This window comes from Girardinichthys multiradiatus, chromosome 6, assembly GCF_021462225.1.
Source record: "Girardinichthys multiradiatus isolate DD_20200921_A chromosome 6, DD_fGirMul_XY1, whole genome shotgun sequence".
In the NCBI taxonomy this organism is placed as follows: domain Eukaryota; kingdom Metazoa; phylum Chordata; class Actinopteri; order Cyprinodontiformes; family Goodeidae; genus Girardinichthys; species Girardinichthys multiradiatus.
The window spans coordinates 34,714,202-34,738,602 of record NC_061799.1 but is presented as its reverse complement, the minus strand read 5'-3'; the positions used below and the strand labels follow the sequence as shown (position 1 = coordinate 34,738,602).

Below are 24,401 nucleotides of genomic sequence, written 5' to 3'. Positions count from 1 at the left end.
GATCAGATCATTTAGTACGAAACCCTAGTTTAAACTCACATTAATAATTTGAGTTGGGTAATCTAGGTAAACAGTGGCATCCAAAATCATTGGCACCCCAGATGTGAAGATGTGTAAAAAGTTTTAACTGAAATCAATTTTAATTGCTGTGGAATATTCCAACACTGAAAAATTATAAAAAGTCTGATTGCATTTATTCAGCTGTAAAAAAGTCCTGTTGTTAATACTTTCCAGAATCCTCTTTTACCAACAGGGCAGCACTAGGTCTTCTACAACATTTTATAACGTTGGAGCATACAGAGAGAGAGACCATTCCTCTTTGAACAAATTCTGTAGATTGTCCAGAGCCCTGGCTCCCTCTGTTTGCTCTCTCTCGTTCAGGTTGGCCATAAAATGGCCATAAAACAAGGCTGATTTTGTGTTAATTAGGATCATTTTCCTGGTAAAAGACCAGATGATGACTATTTTTTTAGTTTTCTGGCAGAGGGCACCAGATTTTTATTTCATTCACCCTAGTATTTCAAAGAGTTAATGATGCTATTCATTTGAATAATATTCAGAAGGGATTTAGAGGAGAAACAGGCCCACAGCATCACAGATCTTCCACTGTACTTACCAGTGGACATGTGGTGCTTTTTATCATATTCATTTTTTGTTTTCACAACCAACCCACATGGAGGGTTTGTGGAGACTAAGATCTGACCAAAAGGTCAGATCTTAGTCTCCACTGACTAAAGCACGCAGTTTGTGATTTTTTATCTTCGTTTACCAAGCTGCTCACTGTGCTTTGTAACGAGATAAACTCAGGTCCTCATCCATGGGTAAATATAAGCATGTTAAAATGAGAAGCTGTTTTCTTGTAGCCAATTCCTCACCTATAAAGATTAAAATATATGTGCCTTATTTGACATGCTTCCTTGTCTTTCCCATTTTGAAGAGTGGCTAAGAGAAACATGTCTTTGTATTACATAATATTTATACCCCAGAGAAGCAGAAAGTCGGATTACTATTTTAAATTTACTAGGCAGTATACTCAACTTAAGTTAAATATATATAAAAATTAAAACAAATGTTCATTACATTGGTTTTACAGAATAATTTAGCTGTGCTGATACCTGTCTCATAACATGGTAATGCAATAGTTTTTTTTCCCCATACTCAATACTCAAACAAAATGTCGGATTTTTCTTAATGTTTTTTTTTTCATTTTGGGCTCAAGCTGCAGCAAAAGATGAGTTTATTCCAAGACTTTTTACACATTTTTATCAGGCATGCCAATAATTATTGCATATATAAAAATTATTGCCAAACAAATTTTAGCAGTGACAGTGATAGGCAGCCTGTTTGCATGGTTTAAATGTCAATGTGTCTTAGGCATTCTAAACAAACAAGCAAAAAAACAACACCCAGACCAGATTGCAGAGTATGGATTTTAATCTTCTCCCGTCTCCCTGCAGGTTGACCACTTCCGTGGATGCCGTTGTAGCAATCTGTGTCATTTTCGCCATGTCCTTCATCCCTGCCAGCTTCGTCCTCTACCTCATTCAAGAGCGAGTGACCAAAGCCAAGCACCTGCAGTTTGTCAGTGGAGTGAGTCCTTTAGTGTATTGGGTGGCCAACTTCTTCTGGGACATGGTGAGTAAGATTAGGGTTCATAAATAAAACTGTTCACAAGTGTTTTTTTTGTTTTGTTTAATGACCTCAGTCTTTAACTTTTATTTCTCTCTCAGATGAACTACTTTCTCAGCACTGCAATGGTGGTTGGCATTTTCATAGCTTTTGATAAAAAGTGTTACACATCACCAACTAACTTACCGGCATTAATAGCACTTCTTCTTCTTTATGGGTAAGCTGCTGATTTTTAATGTAGTTCAGTTATAAAATAAAAAGGTGGCTGGGTTGAGAAAATCCTGGAGTATTTTAATTAAATGTGAAATGCAGAATGATGTTTGGGATAAATTGTTACTGCTGCCCTCCAGAAGCTCAATATGTAATAGATTTAAGCAATTACAATTTAACATATTGCACAATGTATATATTTTCCCATTTGTGTACAGTACATTTCCCCAAACTGCCCTAAATGTAAGATTCAAATTGGAACAAGACTTCACTGTTTGTAGGAATATAGCTTCGCTCAGACCTTCTGGAGGGTGGTGTGTGTTAATATCAGCAAAGCAATAAGTAAGCATGTGCCAGCATATCCACTAATATTCTTGCTTGGAAGTGTACCAGACTCTTTGATACAGCAGGAAGAAGTTATCCAAACACTTCTAATGCTGGCAAGAAAGACTATTATGATAAAGTGGGTTGGACATGAACCCCCTTCTATCTCCATATGGAAGTCAATAATTATGGATGTTCTTATTTGGATAAAACTAGGATAATATGCTGATGGATAAATGGATGTATTTTTGCAAAAACGGAAAAAACAAAAACATTAGAGGTCATGGGACTGAATTTTGACTTGGACTCCAGGATATTCTGTGCATCACTGTAGAGTAAGACAGTTTCATGTTAATTGAAATTAATTTTTTCTCTTCTGCTTTGTATATTGATGTCTAGTGCTGCAATTTATCACTAGCTGTGTAATGAAGTTACATTTTGATTAAATAAACATGTGAGAGGAAATAAATAAATAAATAAATGAAAATACAAAAATGTGTTAATAACCTTTTGCTCTACAGTGTAGATCTGTGTCCCTGGAACAGATCATTTGTGTACACCCAGTCTGTCTCAGATGAATGTCTCATTTCTAAAGAAAACTAAACGTCTCGTTAATTCAAAGAGTAAAAAAACTAATTTCAACAAGCAAAAAGTTCAGATAGAAGGCACAGATGAAATAGAAGGGAGAAAACTGAAAGGGCATACATAGTTTTACAACTTTTACTTTTCAGTTGTGTTTAGACCCATCATCAAAATTGAAAAAAATGTTAAAAGGTATGGCAGGTATGGATTTAAGGGGATCTATGGACATTAGCAGACATTTTCTAAAGAAAGATTAGGTGTGTAAAACGTTTTTTCTTACCTGATAAACTTAATTCTCACAAACATCAACTGTGGTGGCCTCTGTGATCTGGCTGTCAATACCTTATTGCCATGGCAGAAACTTTGCTTTGTTCTAATCTCTGACGTTCAGGTTGTTCCTTCCCTTAAATGCAGGATTCCCATTGCTTCATAATCCTAGGGCAAAAAGTGTTTCCAACACACATATTGGTTTTGATTGGTGAGAAATCTTTCCTCTCTGCCTGTTGACTTCAATGGAGCTTGCCCAAATTTCCTGCATAGATGATCTTTGCAGCAGAGGGGCTTACTGCTGTACATCATTTTGTTTGCATTGTCCAAAAGGCCCCACACATCTGTTCAGCAAATTTTCCACATATAGGTTTAATGCCTCTAAAGCATGACATTTGCTCTTTAAATACACTATTATCATAATTCTCAAACTCTCCTGCTTTCAGGTGGTCAGTGACTCCCATGATGTACCCGATGTCCTATATGTTCAATATCCCGAGCACTGCATATGTGTCTCTGTCCTGCATCAATCTTTTTATCGGCATCAACAGCAGCGCCATCACTTTCATCCTGGAACTCTTTGAAAACAACCGGGTAAGGACATGTCAACATGATAGTCTTTTTGCAAATATATGGATTATTTTAAGGTGAGTGAAGGAGATTTGTTCTAACAAAGTACTTCCTTGCTGTGCTACATCTCCATTAACAATTGACCTCAGAATTGTTGTGACTATGAATCTGAAAATATTATTTAATATTTATAATTTAATATTTTATTAAATAATATTTCGGTCTGTTAAGGGTTGTCCTGTGAATACCAGCCCAGTAAGGCGGTGGTATTAGGACAAAATCAACAAAATCAAAAAGGTGTGAGCCAAGCTCTGACATTATTGAACAGCATAAACTCTGCACACACATGGAATGAATTCACAAAATTTCTTAAAATACAAGAATTTATTAACAAAAAAAAGTCAACACAAAGTCAAACATATTTCAATCAACAAATTCTTTACTATGCTAAAACAATCTAACTAAACTACCAAGCAGAATTAAAGAATAACGAAGACTAATGGGCTATGTACAATATAAACAAGTTGATTAAAGATGATTGAAAACCGTGATCGAAAGAGTGATGCAACAATACCATGCAATGTTTGTGTTTGAGGGCTGCACGATGGCGCAGTTGGTAGCACTGTTGCCTTGCAGCAAGAAGGTCCTGGGTTTGATTCCCGGCCAGGGATCTTTCTGCGTGGAGTTTGCATGTTCTCCCCACGCATGCGTGGGTTCTCACCGGGTACTCCGGCTTCCTCCCACAGTCCAAAGACATGCCTGTTAGGTTAATTGGTCACTCTAAATTGCCCTTAGGTATATGACTGAGTGTATGAATGGTTGTTTGTGTGTTGCCCTGCGATAGACTGGCGACCTGTCCAGGGTGTATCCTGCCTCTCGCCCATAGATTGCTGGAGATAGGCACCAGCTCCCCCGTGACCCACTATGGAATAAGCGGTAGAAAATGACTGACTGACTGACTGTTTATGTTTGAGAACCATGGATTATCTTGAAGAATCTGGAAGTTAAGTTAATCTTGGAACCAATTTAGGCAATAATCAGCATACCTTTAGACAACCATTCACAATGCAAGATCAGATAAAATATCATTTTAATAAATAATGTTTTAAAATGATCCGCTGAATAAAACCAACCTTCTGGATGACTAATTCTCAACGGTGTCTAATTAGCTGCCTTTATTTATTGAAATAATATTTGAAGAAATATTATTAAGGAAGTATTTTGGAAAAGACCCAAATCTTTCTGGAGAAATGGGGCTTAATGGTGTTTACTTAGTTATCAAGTTTAATAAAATAATGTTTAGGGACACATTATTTACGGCGCGTTATGATCAATCTTCTGTGTTTAAAATCACCCTTTAAATAAAGTTTGTCTTAACTTTAAAAAAACACACCAACACAGAACACAAAACTGAGCACGTGTGCTGCAGATAGCCTGCTAACACCAAGATAACTGAGTTCAACACAAACAAAACCAAACTTCATAAAATGAAAAACGTTCAGATCATTTCATCCTAAATCTCTCTGCCCAAACCTAACCTCTGAACCATGCTGAGGAAAATCTGTCCAGGGCAGCGAAGTTTGAAGAAACGTCCACAGTCAACAAACGGTTAGCTACAGCTAACCGCCTTAGCTGTGGGGAGTGGCTCGTTCTGTCGGGCCACCAAACTGCACGTTACCGTAACCACGGTGATGCGGCTCCTGTGGTCCTTCTATCAGACCAGGAAACTGCTCCACTCGGCGTTGTGCTGGGAACTCTCTAGAAACAGTTAATCTCTGTAAATCTCAGAGAAAAAAGTCAAGCCACGCTTAGACCTTAATTTACCTCTTTTTATGAATGAATACCAGATTCTTTCAACAGTAATTCATTAGTACTTAACTCAGTGCATATGATCGATGACCGTATGACACTCTCGGATCCAGTTGAAGAGTTATGTCTGTTTGCCAGCTAAGAGACATTAGCATGCTGTGTCTCTCTGTCCAGGCCCCAGGGTGACCCGCATCGGACCATTGGAAAGGTGGGGGTTTTATACGGCCAGTGGCATCATGGGAAGTCCGCTGTTACCCCCCGCTTTTCCAAATGGGCTGGAAGTAGATTAAATGCAATTTATTTTGAAAGTTCCAGAAAAGTCTGTACCGCATCTTGATGTTTTAATCCATGGCTGTGGGTCCCAACAGAATCAAACTAAAAACCTTAACAAGGCAATCCATTATTATATGAAAGAACCATAAACCATGACACACAAACCCACAGACTGTCACAGCTTTGCAAAGATGCATCCAATGCTTTTACAGTTCTGAGAATACTACAAACAACAATAATTTTGAAAAACCTTGTGCATTGCACTAGTCCCACTGGCATTGAAACACACTATAAGCTTTAGGCTACCACCAACATGCTTGACATTTACTACTGTATTATTACCCAACCAAGATTTGTACGTGGACCCAATATGAATTTTTCCCAGCCTGGATTGTGGCTCTGGGTTTACAATGAGGTTCTTGTAGGGGACCCATTTGTATTTTTTTTAACAAAAAAACCAGTAGGGAACCATATGTAGGTTCCCAAAAAGTTATAATTATGAAACACATCTAGTGCCCATATTTACCTAGGGGTGTATTTCATCAAATATTTATGAACAATTTACTCTTGGCAATTATGTCTACCACAAACAATCTGATCTAGGTCCTGTTTTTCAGTCATGTTTTCCCACCATGACTTAAAACCTTTCTCAAGAAGACGTTTGGCTCATCCAGGTGTTCTGCAGCAAATTTCTGTCAAACTCAAAAGGTATCCTTTTTGGAATAGGGTCCTTCTTTCTTTTCGGCACCACCCTCTCACTCCATGGTGATGTAAATCCAACTTCACTGTGGACATTGACAAGGTGTTCCTGCATCTTTCAGGTTATGATCTTCTCAAGGCTCTGTGGCTCCTGGGTTGTTTTTGAACATATCAACCAATTTCATTTAATCTCACTGTGGGTCAGGTAGTCAAAACCTTGATACAGCTGGGTGTTCCAACAACATAATGATCCAAAATGAACAACAACAATGCTTTTTTAGAGCATAAAGGCCTAGCCCTTCGATAGAAAATTTGACAGAAATGACAGAGCCAAGCTCTTATATATCTGTCAAAAAGAGTGGGGAAAAATTTAGCCAAGTTATGCCAAAAGCTTGTTGGCTGCAAAAAATGTATGGTTTCTCTGCAACATGCTAAGAGATATTTAACCATGTTTGCATGTATATTAGACATGTTTTTAAAAACCATTAAAGTTGTTTGTATCATCTTTCCATTCTGGAAAAAACCCTGTTTGGAAGCATCAGTAAAAGCTGAAATGTTTGACTGTCTTAAACTTTTCACCCCATAAAACTAACTACTGCTTCTATAATAATAAAATAACTGTTGTCTTCAGTGCAATATTCTACACAATAATAGTAAGAGGTTTGTTTTGCATTGGATTTTATATCATAAGTACTTTTGACAATTATAAGGGAAACAATTATAGATCAGTATCTGTTATAATTAATACTGGAAAATATTTTACCCGCGGCAAAAAAAAACCCACATTAATGCAAATCTCTTCAATTTTTGTTGCCTTCTGTTGCCCACGGCTGTAAAAGGTGAATTGTTTTTCAAAACAAACTGTTTTCTGAATGTCTGTCTACCCTCAGTTGCAAATAAAATAAATCGGTTAATCTAGATGTGGACTAAAGTCTGCTTTGAGGGATGGAGGGCAGAAGAGTGTCTGATAAAATCACAGAAATAAATGTCAAGAGACAGCAAGGACATAATAATTAAGATTGGACTCAAACATGTATTAGCACACATTAAAGAGAGAACTGGATTTTTTATCATTTTGGGCACGAAAAAACTAGGTCTGAATATTCAAGACAAGGATATATATGACCACCTGTTATTCTGTCATGTGTTTAAATAAAAATGAGTAGTGGGAGAAAATCAAAGATTGGATAAAGGGTGTAGACGGCTCCCTCAGTGTAAGCTAGTATAATAAAAACAAATGGAGACCATTCTCCAGCAGATGGTGATCTCCTCTGAACATCTGTGCTTCATTTCTCTCACCCCAGATGAGTCATGAAAGAACTGCAGGTGGATTGAGACTTTTGAGAGATTGAGAGATTTTTGTTTGTTGATGTTTTCCGAAAAGTATTTATAAATTTGAACATTATAACCCGCCATCATTTTTGCTCAGTTAGAAAAATGAACTTAATTATAAAAACGTTTTCCACACAGACAGAAAATGAGAACTTACTCAGAACAGACATACATAAACAAAACGATCACTTGAGATTCTTTTTGCTCTGTTTACCTTGTCTTTTTTTTATACTTATGAAAGCAGTCAAATAAAAACTAATTTAAATCCTAAGCATGATAACATTATGTCATATTCTAAAAACAATTTTTACAAATGGAACAGATATTTAATTCAAGATATTAGTCACAGAGCTCTGTTTATATGTCATCAGATGCATTTATGTATTGTTGCTGCTGGGGAACGTTCTTGTGTTTCCAGTCTCTGCTGACGTTTAACGAGTGGCTGAAGAAATTGCTGCTGGTGTTCCCTCACTTCTGCCTGGGGCGAGGACTGATAGACATGGCCATGAATCAAGCTGTTACTGATGTCTATGCCAGGTTTGGTAAGTACTGCATATTATTTTCCCTTGTTAAAATTCAGTGTTTCACATACACTGGCTAAAATGAATATGCAACATTTTTACAATGTTCTCATTCACCTACCACAATGAGTTTTATGTGACCAACACAAAGTAGTGCATATTTGGGAAGTTGAAAGAAGAGGCACATTGGGTAGAGAGCATTCATGAACAACAATCTCTATTTCTTGGCACAGATTCTCAAATTAATTTTGACTATGTTATTCTAACAACTAAATGTGCTTTGATCGAACCCTATAGCTCTGGTTGTATGTTTGAAGCTGTGTCCTGCAGGAAGGCGAACCTCCACCACAGTTTCAGGTTTTTTGCGGCCTCTAAGAGGTTCAACTCTAACCCTCTGTCCTGTTGCTCATAAAGAAGAGCACCCTTATAGCATGATGTTGTCACCAACATGTTTGGGGATTGTGCTCTCAAGGTGATGTGCACTAGAAGCTTCCTCCACAGAATGCACTTTGTATGCAGGTCATTCTACCTGAGCACCTTCTTCCACATGTTTGCTGTGTCCCCTACATGGCTTGTGGCAAACTCCAGAAAGGTCTTCTAGTAGCTTTCTTTTTTTCAACAAAGGCTTTTTAATTGTCACTCTTCCATAAATGGCAAATTTGTTAAATGCATAGCAAAACGTTGCCATGTCAATAGATTCAGTTCCCTCTAAAGCTGGGGATTTCTGCAGCTCCCCCAAAGATACCATTGACCTCTTGGCTGCTTTTCTGATTAAGCCTCTCTTTTCCTGGCCTGTTAGTTTAGGGGATGGCCATGTTTTGATACATTTGATGTTGTTCAAGACATTTTTCATTTGCAGATGACAGAATTAACAATGTTATGCACAGTGTTCAAAGCTTGGGATACTGTTTTATAAGCTAAATGTCTTCTAAAAGTCTCATACCTGTATCCTTGAACTGTCTGTTGTGTTCATTGGTCTTCATGATGCTGTTTGTTCACTAATGTCCTCTAACAAACCTGAGTCCTTCACAGAACAGCTGGATTTATATTGAGATTAATTTACACACAGGTCGACTCTATTTATTAATTAGGGGACTTATGAAGGTAATTGGTATCTAAATTAAGAGACTAAATAAAAATGCATGGCATACTTTTTATCTATTAAAAATGTTGAAAGCCATGTATCACCGTCTTAACATTTGACAATTAGACTCTACTGTGTCTTGGTTTATTACAAAAGAATCCAGTAAACTACCCTCAAGTTTGCAGTTTTATTGGGAGAAAATGTGAAAAATCTTTTTTTTTCTTTTTGTTTTTAGGAGAAGAGTACACAAAGGATCCTTTCCACTGGGACTTTGTGGGAAAAAACATATTTTTTATGCTAGTGGAGGGCTTTGTCTACTTTACTCTCAATGCTTTGATCCAGTATCGGTTCTTCTTGGATCACTGGTAAGGGCTTGGCTTAACACACGTAAGCAAAATGTAACAAAATGAATGGAAAAATATCAAAATTGAACAAGAACCTTCCATTGTACAATGTCATAAAGCTAGTTCATAATAAGGCATTTATCTGGTCTAGTAGAATCATTTTCTTTGTTTCTCAGGTTACCAGACTATAAACAGACTGTAGTACAGAATGAGGATGATGATGTTGCAGAAGAGAGGCAGAGGATTTATATGGGAGGAAGCAAGAAGGACATCCTACAGATCAGAGATCTTTCAAAGGTAAAAAATGATCAATTCAAGCATTCCTGTAATTTTCCACATTTCTTAATATACTCTAGTCGCTTAGTGCATAGAATAATAACTGTTTACTCACATAAATTAAACACTAATCACTAATCAATAATTTTATCATTATAAAATATTCCGCTAAAAAAATGTTATGCTCAGGTTACCAGACAATAACCCAATGGTTACGAGACAGAGACCTGCTACCATCACCACAGTTGCCCCACTATGCTGTAAGCAGACTTTAGTAGACCTCACACCATCTCACCCTTCTGACATTGTCTGCTGACCAAAAACTAACAATCACCCTGATAGCTGCTGCCTCCATTAGCAGGAAAATGCTCCTCACTAAATTGTTCAGGAAAGATTTGAGAAGTGCAGTAAGGAGCCCAACTGCCAAACACAAGATTCCAGTCCATGGAGTTTGTTTAAAGCCCCATTAAAAACATCTGATCTGTAATCTCCTACTGAATGACAAAAAAAGACTCTTTTCAAACTTTTTTTCATATATATATAAAGGTGTAGTTGCCACACTATGTAAGTAGACTGAAAATATTTCCAAACAGCTGCACTTGCCTTTCTAGCAAGCAAAATGATAATGTAGTAGTCTTCTTTCAGCCTGATGACTGGCAGTGTGGAGAGAGGTCACGCTTTGCTACACTATGCACTTTACCTAACGTCGCATTTAAAGGAACAGTATGACAGAAAACTTGTAAGTTTGAAACTGTAACTTTTTAAAACTGTGATGTAACTTGAACATGTCTTAATGCGGCGTTTTAAAAATTGTCAAATAAAATAATTGAAGTATTCCAGTGGTTTCTTTTTTGTAGAGAGATTTGTGCATTTATGAGCACAATAATAATAATAATAATAATAATAGTAATAATAATAAAATAAACAAAAATAAAAAAATGAATAAATGAACCTAGATAAAGAAAATACGTGAACCCCATTTAAAAAATGGGAATCCATTACAGGCATATTATTTCACAGGGAATTTGTTGGTAAAATTGGACAGGATAATGTTTTTTTTTTTTTTTTTAGCACAGAATAACATTTTATTACATTCATTCTGCAGCAAATAACTCTCAAGCTGTTTCAACCTTATATATATTTTCTTAAAATATCAGGAGGAGGAACTTAAAGCAGGAATTAATAAAAAACAAAAACCTCAATAGTATAAACTGGATTCTTATCTCTTTTTCAACAAAATAGATTTCACTCAGTCTGCTACAATAAAAATAAATGAATCTTAATATACTTTTAATTTAAAACATATAAAATTATCTAAAGTCACAATATTGCACATGCTCATTAATTGTTTTTTTTTTTTTTTACAGATTTGTGACCTGTATATTTGTTTTTTCATTGCTATGGTATTGCTTAAACTGAAATGAGATATAATAATTTTTCCGCACAGACGTATGTGGGCAGAAAGAGGGCAGCTGTGGACCGGATTTGTGTGGGAGTCCCTACAGGCGAGGTGAAGTCACTGAGTTCATCAATGCTGAAATCTATTTCTAACTTTTCTCTTTGCCTCAAGTTGTTCCTGTTTGTCTGGGAAGAGTTCTCCGTGAAGTTTTTCTTGATTAAAATAGTTTAAACTAGATATTAATATAAACTGCATAAAGATACTTCAGTTTATTTATATAGCGCCAATTCATGACAAATCATTTCAAGGCACTTTGTAAGAAAAAGCTTGTGGGGAAAGGAACAACTGCCATATAACAGGAAGGAACCCATGACCTTTTTTAACTCAATTTCTGACATGAAATTATTCCAAACATTTCCTGTTGTAGGCTGGGATTATAAAAATTATTAATTAGTTTGTATTTGCTAAATGCCAAACTAATGTAAAGAGGATTTTACAAATACAAAGGTGACAATGTGTCTGAACTTCTTAGGAAAACACAGATCATGATGCCATGGCGTGTCTTTGTGCGCAATGTGTGTATCAGCAGCAGAAAACAAAAGTCATGGTGATGATGTTGTCTTGAGCTGATAAGAGATTTTCATTATCCATTATAATTATTCTGGCATTTAGCAAATAGAAGTTAGCAATTAGGGCTGCACGGTGGTGCAGTTGATAGCTGCTGCTTTGCAGCAAGAAGGTCCTGAATTCGAATCCAGGACATGTGTGGGTTCTCTACAGGCTTAATCTGGTCAAAACACATTTATTTATGGACATTGATATTTTAATAAGTGTAGTCATGCAAGACTAAACATTAGGGTCTTTTGATTCTTCATAATAATGACTTAAATTTACAGTTTTTAATGCCTTTTGTATTAATGGAGTCCTTTTGTTGTTGTTAGTGTTTTGGTCTTCTTGGAGTTAATGGTGCTGGAAAAACAACAACTTTCAAAATGTTGACAGGCGATACTGATGTCAGTTCTGGAGAGGCTGCTGTGGCTGGTTACAGGTAGGTAGAGCACATTTACAGAATAATGAATCCATTCATATCCCTGATTAACACACTGGCACAGAACCTTGGCAAAAGTATTCATAGCCCTTAAACCACGAACTTCAATGTATTTTTAATTGAATTTTATAAGATAGACCAAAGAAAAAAATACTATCTAATTGTGAGATATAAATATATTCAACACATAAAAATCTAAAAAGTGGTTTGCATTTGTATTCAGCTCCCTTTACTCTGATACCATTCTATAAAATTTTGTGCAACCAGTTGCCTTATGGTGTTTAGAACAATTCAGACTAGATGCTCCCCATCCAGTCTGATTCGTGTTGAGCTGTTTTGCAAAGAAGGCCAGAAACATCAGTCTGAAACATCAGTCTGTAGATGTTTAAAGCTGGGGGAGACAAACCCCAAAAGTCCTGCAAATGTACAGTATGTACAGCAAAATACTTTTCAGATTTTCATTTAAAAAACTAAATTATTTTCCTTTTACTTCACAGTTATTCACTACTTTGTTTCTGTGTATCACATAAAATCCCCAAAAATACATTAAAGCACGCTTATTGACAAAGGTCATCCTGCTCATCCTGCATGTAGTTCCAGCTGGGTGACTGCTCAGAGAGTTCCACACTGGATACTGCCCAACATAATCTGTTTGATAATACTATCTGACAATAAAACTAGCCCGAGTGTCTAAATAAAAATAAATATAGGCTAATCAGGATTGAGAGAATTAGATTTGATTTTGAGAATTATTTACATTGAGGTCCCAAATCTGATGTATTGGATAATTTCTAAATGTATTTTAAGCTGTAATTTACATAATGACTTCACAGATTTATTGCCACTTAAAGATGTTCCATATTGTTTTTTGACCTGCTGTTTCACAAGTAACATATTGTGTTTTCATTTGCAGCATTCTGACAGAGATCCATGACGTGCACCAGAACATGGGCTACTGCCCCCAGTTTGATGCCATTGATGAGCTCCTTACCGGCAGGGAGCATCTCTACCTTTACGCTCGTCTCAGAGGGGTGCCTGAATCAGAGATCCCCAAAGTAAGTAGGACTCCAGCTGCTTCACATATGGAAGCGCCTCAGGATGATTTACTCTGCCACACATATGACAAAGACCCCCATCTTGTCTTCATGTTTTGTTTATCCTTCTCCCCATTTGGCTCATCTGTTTTTTTAATGGTTTCTTTAGCATATTCTTTTATGAAGGAATCAGTCAGTGGTGCACTGGAGTGGTCTCTGAACACAGATCCGGTTTTTTTCTGCAGGTGGCAGAGTGGGGCATCCAGAAGCTGGGCCTGACAGAATATGCTGGCTGCAGTGCAGGAACTTACAGTGGAGGCAACAAGCGTAAACTGTCAACAGCTATCGCAATGATTGGCTGCCCTGCACTGGTGCTGCTGGTAAGAGAGCCAGTGACAACAAGCTCCAGAGCCCATTGTTTGTGATTTTTAGGTTTTATGCAGGAATTTATCAATGAAATAGTCTATGAATCCAGATGGTGAACCAAATGGGTTCAGTCAGGCCTGGCCTGGAATGTTTTATATGTTGGCAAGAAAACTGTTCAGTTCAGTTCAAACTGGCATAAATCTGTGATTTTTTTGCCATATGCTGATAGAGATAAGAACTTTGTCTCTGTTCATGTGGCGGTATGTGCTCAGAGAGTCAAGTTTGTTGTTTGTTCTCTAACTGTTTTCCTTTTTTCACAGGATGAGCCAACGACTGGAATGGATCCACACTCTCGGCGCTTTCTGTGGAACGCCATCATGAGTGTGATTCAGGATGGCAGGGCCGTGGTGCTAACATCACACAGGTTTGAAAACTTATGATGAAATGAATTCACAGCCCTCTGTGAATGTATGTCAGCAGCAAACCAAACAGTTAGCCCTTTTTCAAACAACTTTTATTAAAACCATTTAGATATTATTGTTTGTTCCTGTTGTAACAACAAACCTTAATGTATTTTATCAGATTCTCTGTGATAAACCAACACAAGGCAGTACATATTTGTGAAGTGCAAGGAAAATGTTACATAGGGTTCACATATTAACAAGTAAAAATCAGAAAAGTCCGCCCTCTCTGATATCTTTACATTTTTTCCGATGCAACCAACTAGCTCCTGAACTCAATTAGCAAATTGAATTAACTTGTGAGTCATTTCTTTTCAATATACAGGTCCATCTCAAAAGATTTGAATGTGTTCCATTGAGGCTCATTTCTTAGATATAAAGTACTTTTTCAAAATTAAAAATCTTTAAGCAGGTATTAAGCATACTTTTCATTAGGACAACACTTCTTTATTAAAAATGTTTTTTATTGGTCTGGTGTAATATTCGAATCTAAGATATTAAATGTCATGTTTTCATTAGCTGTAAGGAGAAAATTATTATAAGTAACATAAATAAAGGCTTGAAAACATCATTCGGTGAGTAAAGAAACTATATAATGTGTTTCACTGAGTGACTTGATTTACTGAAATAAATGTACAATAACCTTTTAATTTATTGACATGTACCTGTAAACACATCTGATCTGTGAGGGTCTTAGGTTTGTTAGAGAATACAAATGTGGTAAAGGTTTAAAGGAGGGTTAGGTTATAAAACAATATCCCAAGCTTTCAACTACCAACCTACCAAGATGGCTGTCCATCTGAATTGACAGGCTGGACAAGGACAGCATTATTCAGAAAAGTAGCCTAGAGACCCAAGTTACTCATCGGAAGCTGCAGTAGATCCACATCTGGGGGGGTTGCAGTCTGGGTCTTGTCACTGTAAGACCGGTCAGGCATTCCACAAACCTGGTCTGATGCAGGGGTGGCAAGAAGAAAACTATTTTTCAAAAATATTTATAAGATGTCCTGTTTGCAGTTTGTCTCAAGTCAGGTAAGGGACAAAATAAACATATAAAAGAAGTTGCTCTGGCCAGATTGGACCAAAATTGAACTACATGCAAATTGTTGTGTGGTGTAAAACTAACGGTGCAGATCTTCCTGAAAACACTATCCCCACTGTGAAACATGGAGGTGGAAGCATCAGGCTGTGGGGAGGTTTTATACAGCAAAGACTGGGAAGCTGGTCATGGTTGAGGGGTACATTTAATGGAACAAATACATGCCAGTCCTGGAAGAACGGCTGTTAGAATTAAAGACCTGAGATTAGAGCAGAGTTTTACCTTCCAGGAGGACAATGACCCTCATCATACAGCCAGAGCTAAAATTGAATGGTTTAGACCAAATCATATTCATGTTTTAGAATGGCCCAGTCAAAAGCCAGACCTAAATTCAAATGAAATCTCTGGTAAGACTTGAACATTGATGTTTACTGATGATCTCCATCGAATCTGACTGAACTTGAGCTGTTTTGCAAAGAAGAATGTGCAGAAAATTCAGTCTGGTAGACATACCGCAAGAGGTTACGAGCTGTAATCGAATGGTAAGGTGGTTCTACAAAGTGTTGGTCCAGGGAGGCTGAACTCAAACGGATGCTACACTTTCAGATATTATCTTTTCAGACAATTATAAAAATCTCTCAAGTAATGTATTATTTTCCTTCCACTTCACATACATGCAGTACTTTTGTTAATATTTTACATAAACTCCTGATAAAATAGTTTTTGAGGTTAAAATTAGAAGTAAAATAAAAGAAAATAGAAGACAACTTTTTCATGGCACTGTAAATCTGACAGAAGTCAAGCTGTTGGTCACAGAAATGAAATACCAGCAGTAAAAATATTGATGGATTACTGTTGTTTCCACCAGTATGGAGGAGTGTGAAGCTCTGTGCACTCGACTGGCCATCATGGTCAACGGGACCTTTAAGTGTCTTGGTACCATCCAGCATCTCAAATACAAGTAGGACTTTGTTTCTTATTCAATCAATACCTGTATTTTTAACTCTGAGCTAATATTACTATTTTTTTAACCATTAACATGCAAGTTGTAGAAGACATAAACATTAATGTTCAGATCAGTAACCACCAAAGAAAAGCAGTATGTATGTATGTTTCAGTGCCTTGTTTCCTGTATCCAGATTTGGCGACGGCTATGTTGTGACAATGAAAATCAAGGCAGCTAAAGCAGGCTTGTCTCCAGAGCTGGAGCCTGTGGAGAGCTTTATGGAGAGCTCCTTCCCCGGCTGTGTTCAGCGGGAGAAGCACTACAACACGCTGCAGTATGAAATTGCCTCATCCTCCCTGGCGAGGATATTCCAGCTGGTTGTGGCCAATAAAGACAGGCTCAGCATCGAAGACTACTCTGTTTCCCAGACAACGCTAGACCAGGTAAGGATGAGTTGGGACAATCAAAATATTTGTGGTGGGAATACTGGTTTATGACCTTTACTTTTAGCTTTTAGGAACAATTTGGATTCGAAACAGCTCAAAATTGGTTCTTCTGATGCATTGTTAGAAAAATTGTCAGGAAGAAAATATACTAATTTCAAGGTGGTTCCTGACAAGGTCAATGCAGGTGCTTTTATTGAGCCATTTACAGCATACAGGCAGAGCATCACAGTTAGGATTCCCTGAGGCTGACTAACTTGGTCTCTTTATATACCTTGGAGAGGCAGCTTGTCTTATTTTCCTCCTATTCTTTTAAAGTAGGTAGATAGGCTCTATTAATCCCCTGAAGGAAATTGTTGAATCACAACAGTATCAACAAAGACATTTACAACAAAACATACAAAAGACAAATTTTCAAGAAAGACAGATTCATCATCTATCTACACACATTACAGTATATAATCATATAATTAATCAGTCTTATCCAGGCATTATACACCATTATCAGTCCGTTGTGGTGAAGAGAGAGCTAAGCCGAAAAGCGAAGCTCTCGATTTACCGGTCGGTATACGTTCCTACCCTCACCTATGGTCATGAACGAAAGAACGAGATCCCGGATACAAGCGGCTGAAATGAGCTTCCTCCGTAGGGTGGCCGGGCACTCCCTTAGAGATAGGGTGAGGAGCTAGGAGTAGAACTGCTGCTCCTCCACATCGAGAGGAGCCAGTTGAGGTGGCTTGGACATCTATATCGGATGCCTCCTGGACGCCTTCCTCGGGAGGTGTTCCAGACACGTCCCACCGGGAGGAGGCCCAGGGGACGGCCCAGGACACGCTGGAGGGACTATGTCTCTCGGCTGGCCTGGGAACGCCTTGGGCTCCCCCCGGAGGAGCTGGAGGAGGTGTCTGGGGAGAGGGACGTCTGGGTGTCTCTGCTGAGTCTGCTGCACCCGCGACCCGGTTCAGGATAAAGTGGAAGACGACGAGTACGAGTACGATAATTAAATACTTAAACTTAGCCTTGTGTTTTTACACCTCCCTTTTATTTTCGAAAATTTCCCACTTTAACACCCAGTTGATGCACAAACTTGAACACCCACACTCAAGGGGCTGTGAGCATTTACCAGGTTGTTCTTTTCATATTTTTTAAACAAAATGTGTGGGTTTTTTTAAAATTTAAAATATAAGTGGACTTAGTGGCTTATACGAACTAGGTCTTGTGACAATTTGCTTAATTGTGCAACATGGCTTTTTTTTTTTTATTATTATTCTGGAAATTCGGCCTGAAAACCTTTAAGTTCATCAAAGGGAATGTTTTTTTATTTTTGTCTCCAGTACCACACTTTCTTTGAGAAGCATACGGAGCCCGCGAGGGGACATGGGGGAATGTTTTTCTCTTACGTCCCCACGCAATACTTTTGTGTTCACTCGCAAAAGTTGTTAATTACCTTGAGAAAGCTGTGCATTTTGGAACAGCAGCACAGATGACAAACTGCTCACAAAACAAACAGCACTGATATGGCATTGATATTTATTTGTCATATGCAGGTTAACACGCAGTCAACAATGCGATTAAATGCTTAGGATAAGAAGAACTCACTATAAAAACAAAAGTGGCCCGCAAAAAAGTACGCATCATACAGCAGTAACAAGCAAATAAAGTGTCACAGATGTGGTTTCATGCAGTATTATTGTCCAGAGTTCAGTAGTTTGGCAGCATGTAGATAATAACTGTCTTTAAGTCTGATTGAAGATCTTTTTATTTAAGGCCAATTTCAAAATAAAACTCAATAAATGTCAAAAACAGGTCATGCCACAAAATATTGCGAGATAACGCAAAGACTATTGTGTGGGAACGCAAAAGTTTTGCGAGCGAACGCAAAAGTATTCGGTGGGAACGCAAAAGTTTTGCGAGCGAATGCAAAAGTTTTGCGTGGGGACGCAAAAGTATTCCGTGGGGATGCAAAAGTATTGCGAGCAAACGCAAAAATATTGCGTGGGTATGCAAAAGAAAAGAATTCCCCTATATCCCCTCGTGGGCTCCATAGAAGCAGACTCTATGTAAACTCAATATTTTCTTTTACTGCAGTTTGTCCACAGTACTAGATCCAGGGTGCTGCATTCTGCATGTTGACCTCACTGCAGCGCTCGAACAGATGAATTTTAATCTCGTGTTTTCAAGGTCTTAAAAATGCTTGATGTTTGAATGAAGTGCTTAAAAGTGCTAGAAACTAAAACTGAAGTGGATTTGTGTTTCAATCCAGTCCTGCACATTTGGAGCAGCTGACAAGAATTTTGACTAGAAAGTGCACAGTGGGGAGTGAATATGTGGCCAGGGAAGACTGATATTAATGTATAAATGATTTCATCATTATTCATCAGGGTAACTTTACTTTTTTTTTGCAAATGACTGATTTTACTGAACTTCAATTAAGAACAAATCAGACTGTGCATGTTTGAACTAAATCTGACTACATGACTGGCCTGGATTGTGGTGAATTGGATTAGTCCGATTGAATTTGGACCATTTTAGATTCTATATCTCTCAACATAAATTGGAACAGTTTGTCTTGGAAATTGCCCTAAAATGACATTTGTTGTTAAATCTGGGGTTTTATTTATTTTGTTTAACCCACACGTTTTTTACAGCGTTAAATAGTTATATAAAAAAAAACAAATTAATGATTTTTGAAAACAGGCTTTGTGGATTATCTGTAATAAATTTCGATAGGGTGAAATAATAATAATATAAATAAGAATAATAAAGCGCACACTGTTTGATGGTTTCAAATCTAATGATAAAGTAACAGCAGGTAAAAGTTTAAACCTAAAGCTAATAGTTTGTGTTTATATCAAAGTATATTAACCAGCTTGCTTTTGAATAGAATGGGCTGAAATACATCTAAACTTTAGAAAAGTAGTTGGACCTTGATCTAGAAATAACGGCTTATACACTGTTTCCCCTCACAAACATGCAGCGCTCACTAATTTAACCATAATAATAAGAAATCAAAAATTACCTTGCGTTGTCTTTTTTTAAAAAAAAATCATTTTTGACCAGCTTTGTCTTTGCTCGATCCTGTATGGGTCCAGATATATCTGTAAATGTCTCACAGTACTCTGCGTGACAACATAACCCGCCTGAATGCACTTTAGCTGGTGTAGTTTGTATCCACGGAGCTTCCCGTGCCCCTCCAGTTGATCAATGAGAAATGCTGCCACCTCAGTCGGATCCGACTCATTCTTCCTGCTGTTCAGCCCCATGCATTTTAAGTTCCTTCTCAGTGTCCGCATAATTTTCACAACACTATCCAAGCTGCTGAATAACAGCAAGATCTCTCCATGGCTCAATCCAAGCATGAAATAGAATTCCATCAGTTCCAGTAGCCCGGACATTTTCTCAACCACTCATCTGGACCGTCATCAACTTCATTATGTTATAAGATAAGCTTGATTAAAGGTATAGTGTTTTAACGTGAAAACGTTATTATTCAAACTGTATAATTTTCATGTTTGTACAACACATTATCACATTACTACAATATAATATTTATATTGTAAGAACGTGATAAATTGTTGTTATAACATGGTAAATATGTTTAATTGTAATAAGGTGACAAAACATTGTTCAAATGTGAAAAGTATATTGTTAGAATAAAAAAGGTTTCACATAACATTTTTTTGCTCTATTTTTCTTTTGCCTGGGTGGTAACTCTTCGCTTTTATATAATTATGCTGAGCTATTGAACTTCAGTAACTTCTTGTGTTATCTGTCGATTACACTTGATTCTTTCTTGTTAGGAGTTGTTGTCATACTGGTCATCTGTTCATAACTGCTTTTGTAAGTTTACTATGTAACTTATAATCACGTTGTGTCTAAATCAAACTAACTGCCAGAGATTGGCCTTAGTAAAAACAATTATCACACTAAAAGAGTTTCTCTTTTGTTCAGGTGTTTGTCAACTTTGCCAAGCAACAGATGGGTGAGGACGAGGACGTGACGTTGCACAGACGAACAGCAAGAAAAGACATGAAGATCTTACCTGTGAAGGGGAAATGATTAACAGACACGTCTAAACATTCAGATAAACACAGAACTGTTGCCCTGCATAGCAGTGATTATAATACACATTCAAAAATCCAGCAGCTTCTTATAAAATGTTTAAATACCAAGGTGTTCATGAGTTAGTGAGAACAGTCACTTGCCAAGTTGGTTTCTGCAGCCACAGCCAAACTTCAGATGCCTTTGGCTCCTGTTGAGTATTTATTTGACCTGATATACTACCAAGCATGTGTGACTCATGATTTTGACTTAAAGCAATGAGCGTTAACTGCTGAGATTGATGTAAACACGGAGGAAATTGTTCATCAGACTGATGGGTTGTTTTAATATGTACATATTGTATGAGCTATGAATTATTAAGCTTCCTAGACTTTTTTTGTCAATATTAAAACACACAACTTTATTTTACTAGGCATATTTACATGAAATATTTATTTGTTCTCAGACTGACTGGATGCAAAATATGTTTACCATTGCTTTTGTTCTGTCTGGTCATTTGCTATGCATTAAAGCGTTTCTTTATTTGCTGTGTTTCATACATTGAACATCATATTGTCTTCCTGTGTGAGAACAAAATAGCAGGAAATCCTTTTATGTCTCTGGCATCTGTTTGACCAATGCTTTCCATCCAGTTTCGACAATTACACAGTCATAACTTCATTATGTATATGTAAAGAACAGCAGTTTTCCTTCCGAATCTCACTCATTGCTAAGGACTCACCCAGAGGCCTGTCATGGTTTCCACTTCTCTGCAAACAGTCCAATTACTCATCTGTTGCTGCAAGTTGTGGCGTCATTGCCTGAGGGTGCCCACAAGCCTGAACCTCACTGGCCTCCTCAACTAGATAGAAGAATGTCGGCAATTCTGTTCAATTCTGGACTGCTAATGAATTCTCTGGAGGGGATCGCATGCCACTGTAGCCCATATGGTCATCTGAATGAGGCTGCTGAGCACGAATAGTGCCACTGTGAGGGAGAAGGTGAGTCATGTTGTGGCAGACTGTGAAATGTATTTATATGGTGCTGCTGGCCACTAAAAAAGGCTAACTTGGAACAGCATAAGACAACTTGCCATTTCATTAGCATAAGAACAAAAACGTTTCTTTGTAGGATAGGGGTTCAGCTTTGACTCAGTATTCAAATAAATGGTTTTTGATACACTTGGGCTAAACATAGAAAACATAATGAGATATTCTATGAATCTACTTTTTATTTGCAGCTGTAATTAGTATCAACTGTATGGCTTACAAATAAATAAAATTCATATTCTTAGAAAAAAATGGACTAATAAAAATTTTTATTTTTTAATTACAGAAATCATTGGTCTACACAGTTATGGGGACGACTGCTGACTTGACAGTTGTCCAGCATTTGCTGAGTCCCTCCACAAGGAGGATAAGTCACAAAGTCTCATTGCTAAAGAAGCTGGCTGTTCACAATGTTGTATGCAGACATATTGAAAATTGAGTAGAAGGAAAACTGACAGAGAAAGGGGCACAAGAAACAGAAAAACCACAGGCATTATAAGGCAAATCCATTCAAAACCTGTCATCAGCTGCTGTTGTAGTAGTCCAACATGTGGTGCATAGGGTACAAAGTAGCACTACATATGGTACATGTACTGTACAGTATAAGCACTAAGTATCATCACATGTCTGTATTAAGTATTAAACTTTGCTTTCAATAGCTATAAGCCAAAACAATAATGCACAAAAATAAATTCTTGAAATATAACACTCTAATGAATTTATGTAAAGTTCAAGTTTCACTTTTTGAATTTAATTGCTAATCTCAGTTATTGGATATTTTCATGCACCAATCAGGGAAAATATTTTTTCAGAGTCTACAGGCCTAAATTAAAGGCTGAAACAGTTTTAAAACATGTTCCAATAATGTGCAAGTAAGTATATATGAAAATCCATACCTAAATCAAAAGCACATATATCAGGACTCCAGGACACTGTTAATTACTTCCAGTCAGAATTCCAGTAGGAACATGTTAGTAAAATCTGGTATCTTTAAACTTAAATCTGCCAGGGGTATGAATCATTTTGGGCTTAACTATATATCTGATTGTGAAATGGTCAGTTTCCAACAGTTGAACTGTAGCTAAAATACTATATGTGTTCTTAAGAAGTAAATGCCAAACACATGAAAAACTTCATTAATGACTTTCATGAGATTAATAGAAGAAAGTTTCTTACTTCCTGTGTTTAATGTGATGCGTGTTGGAAAGTAAGAGAGATTTCCAATTCTTTTGTAACGAGTTTCCTATTTTCCATCATACATATTGATACTCACGTGGGTTCTCAACGGGTACTCCGGCTTCCTCCCACAGTCCAAAGACATGCCTGTTAGGTTAATTGGTCTCTCTAAATTGCCCATAGGTGTATGAATGAGTGTGTGCTTGGTTGTTTGTGTGTTGCCCTGCGATGGACCGGCGACCTGTCCAGGGTGTACCCTGCCTCTCGCCCATAGACTGCTGGAGATAGGCACCAGCTCCCCCGTGACCCACTATGGAATAAGTGGTAGAAAATGACTGACCGACTGACATATTGATACAGATTTTTTCTCATTTAAATTTAAGTCGCTGTTTGAAATGTCAACTGTAAAAAAAAAGCTAACACTTTCACACGTAAGGTACACGAAAGGAAAATGTGAGTGTGACCTTTGAATGTTATATTTACAGTAAAAAAATTATAATTTATTCACATCTTAAGCCAGTATTGCGAGACTTCTTTACAGGAAATTAAGTCTCAATAAACCTCCATTTTCACCACAAACTAAACTGCAGAACACTCTGAATTAAAAGGCTCTAATTGGTTTAATCCTTCTATGAGATACTACACCCTGCTTCCTTTGAGAAACAGAATACTTTGTGGAATAGTTTAAAAAATCATTCAATCTGCTGAATTGACTTCGAGGGTCCCTAGATCTCAATTGGATCAAGTAACTGCAGGATGTTCTAGAAAAACAAGTCTGATCTCAAGAGTCTCCGTGTCCAAACAAACAAGAATTGATCTGGCATTGTCTTGGTGCCTCATTCCGCATGAGGCCATCAGAGCTCATTTAGAGTGGATGCCTGGATAAATAAAACATTTAGCTGCATCAAGATTATTTGTAACCTTTATTTACAAAGCTGTAATTTGCAACGTGTTTGGCTTCTGCAACAGAAGAAAAAAAGGCAAAACAAAAAAACAATGACTTACTTTTTAAGTGGGAGCATTAGATAAGATTTATTTTTGTTAGCCTGTAATTCAGAGTAGTGGATATTTTGGGTCATAAGTCTAATTGAGGGCACAGCCTTGGAATGTCTACAATGGTTCAGGGTGTGAAAATTTTCTTTTCACTTCTAAAAAAGAAACCAAACATAAAACTGATTATTAGATCAATACTTAACCTTCACTCCACAATAAACAATGACACACTATGACCTGCTCCTCATTTTACAGAAAAACTGATTTTTCTGTTTTCAGCTCAGCAAGGGGTGAAGAGAGGCAAAGTAAGAAACAAAAAAAAAAGCAGTAAGGTCGACCAGATCTGGGGAGTTGAGGTACCATGAATTCTTAACACTTTTCCAATATAAAAGCAAAAAAACAAACAAGCCAGTAATTAAATGAAAATAAACAAATAATTGCCCTTGCCTTCAAATATGACATCTAAGCAGTGTGAGTGACTCACAA

The 24,401-nt window shown here is 37.3% G+C and overlaps 1 protein-coding gene across 2 annotated transcripts in view; it reads left to right on the top strand.

Annotated features, from left to right (window-relative positions):
- abca4b (ATP-binding cassette, sub-family A (ABC1), member 4b) overlaps positions 1-21,263 on the top strand; it is a 72,439-nt gene extending 51,176 nt beyond the window's left edge. For both annotated transcript variants that reach the window (XM_047367667.1, XM_047367668.1), the window contains 14 exons: positions 1,458-1,635; positions 1,731-1,846; positions 3,459-3,606; positions 8,114-8,237; positions 9,536-9,665; positions 9,821-9,941; positions 11,368-11,430; positions 12,261-12,367; positions 13,281-13,422; positions 13,647-13,781; positions 14,088-14,191; positions 16,136-16,228; positions 16,407-16,656; positions 20,608-21,263. In XM_047367667.1, the coding sequence (XP_047223623.1) occupies positions 1,458-1,635; positions 1,731-1,846; positions 3,459-3,606; positions 8,114-8,237; positions 9,536-9,665; positions 9,821-9,941; positions 11,368-11,430; positions 12,261-12,367; positions 13,281-13,422; positions 13,647-13,781; positions 14,088-14,191; positions 16,136-16,228; positions 16,407-16,656; positions 20,608-20,715 (1,819 nt within the window). In that variant the 3' untranslated portion in view covers positions 20,716-21,263. The remainder of the gene's footprint in view (positions 1-1,457; positions 1,636-1,730; positions 1,847-3,458; positions 3,607-8,113; positions 8,238-9,535; positions 9,666-9,820; positions 9,942-11,367; positions 11,431-12,260; positions 12,368-13,280; positions 13,423-13,646; positions 13,782-14,087; positions 14,192-16,135; positions 16,229-16,406; positions 16,657-20,607) is intronic.
- Positions 21,264-24,401: the final 3,138 nt, after the last annotated feature.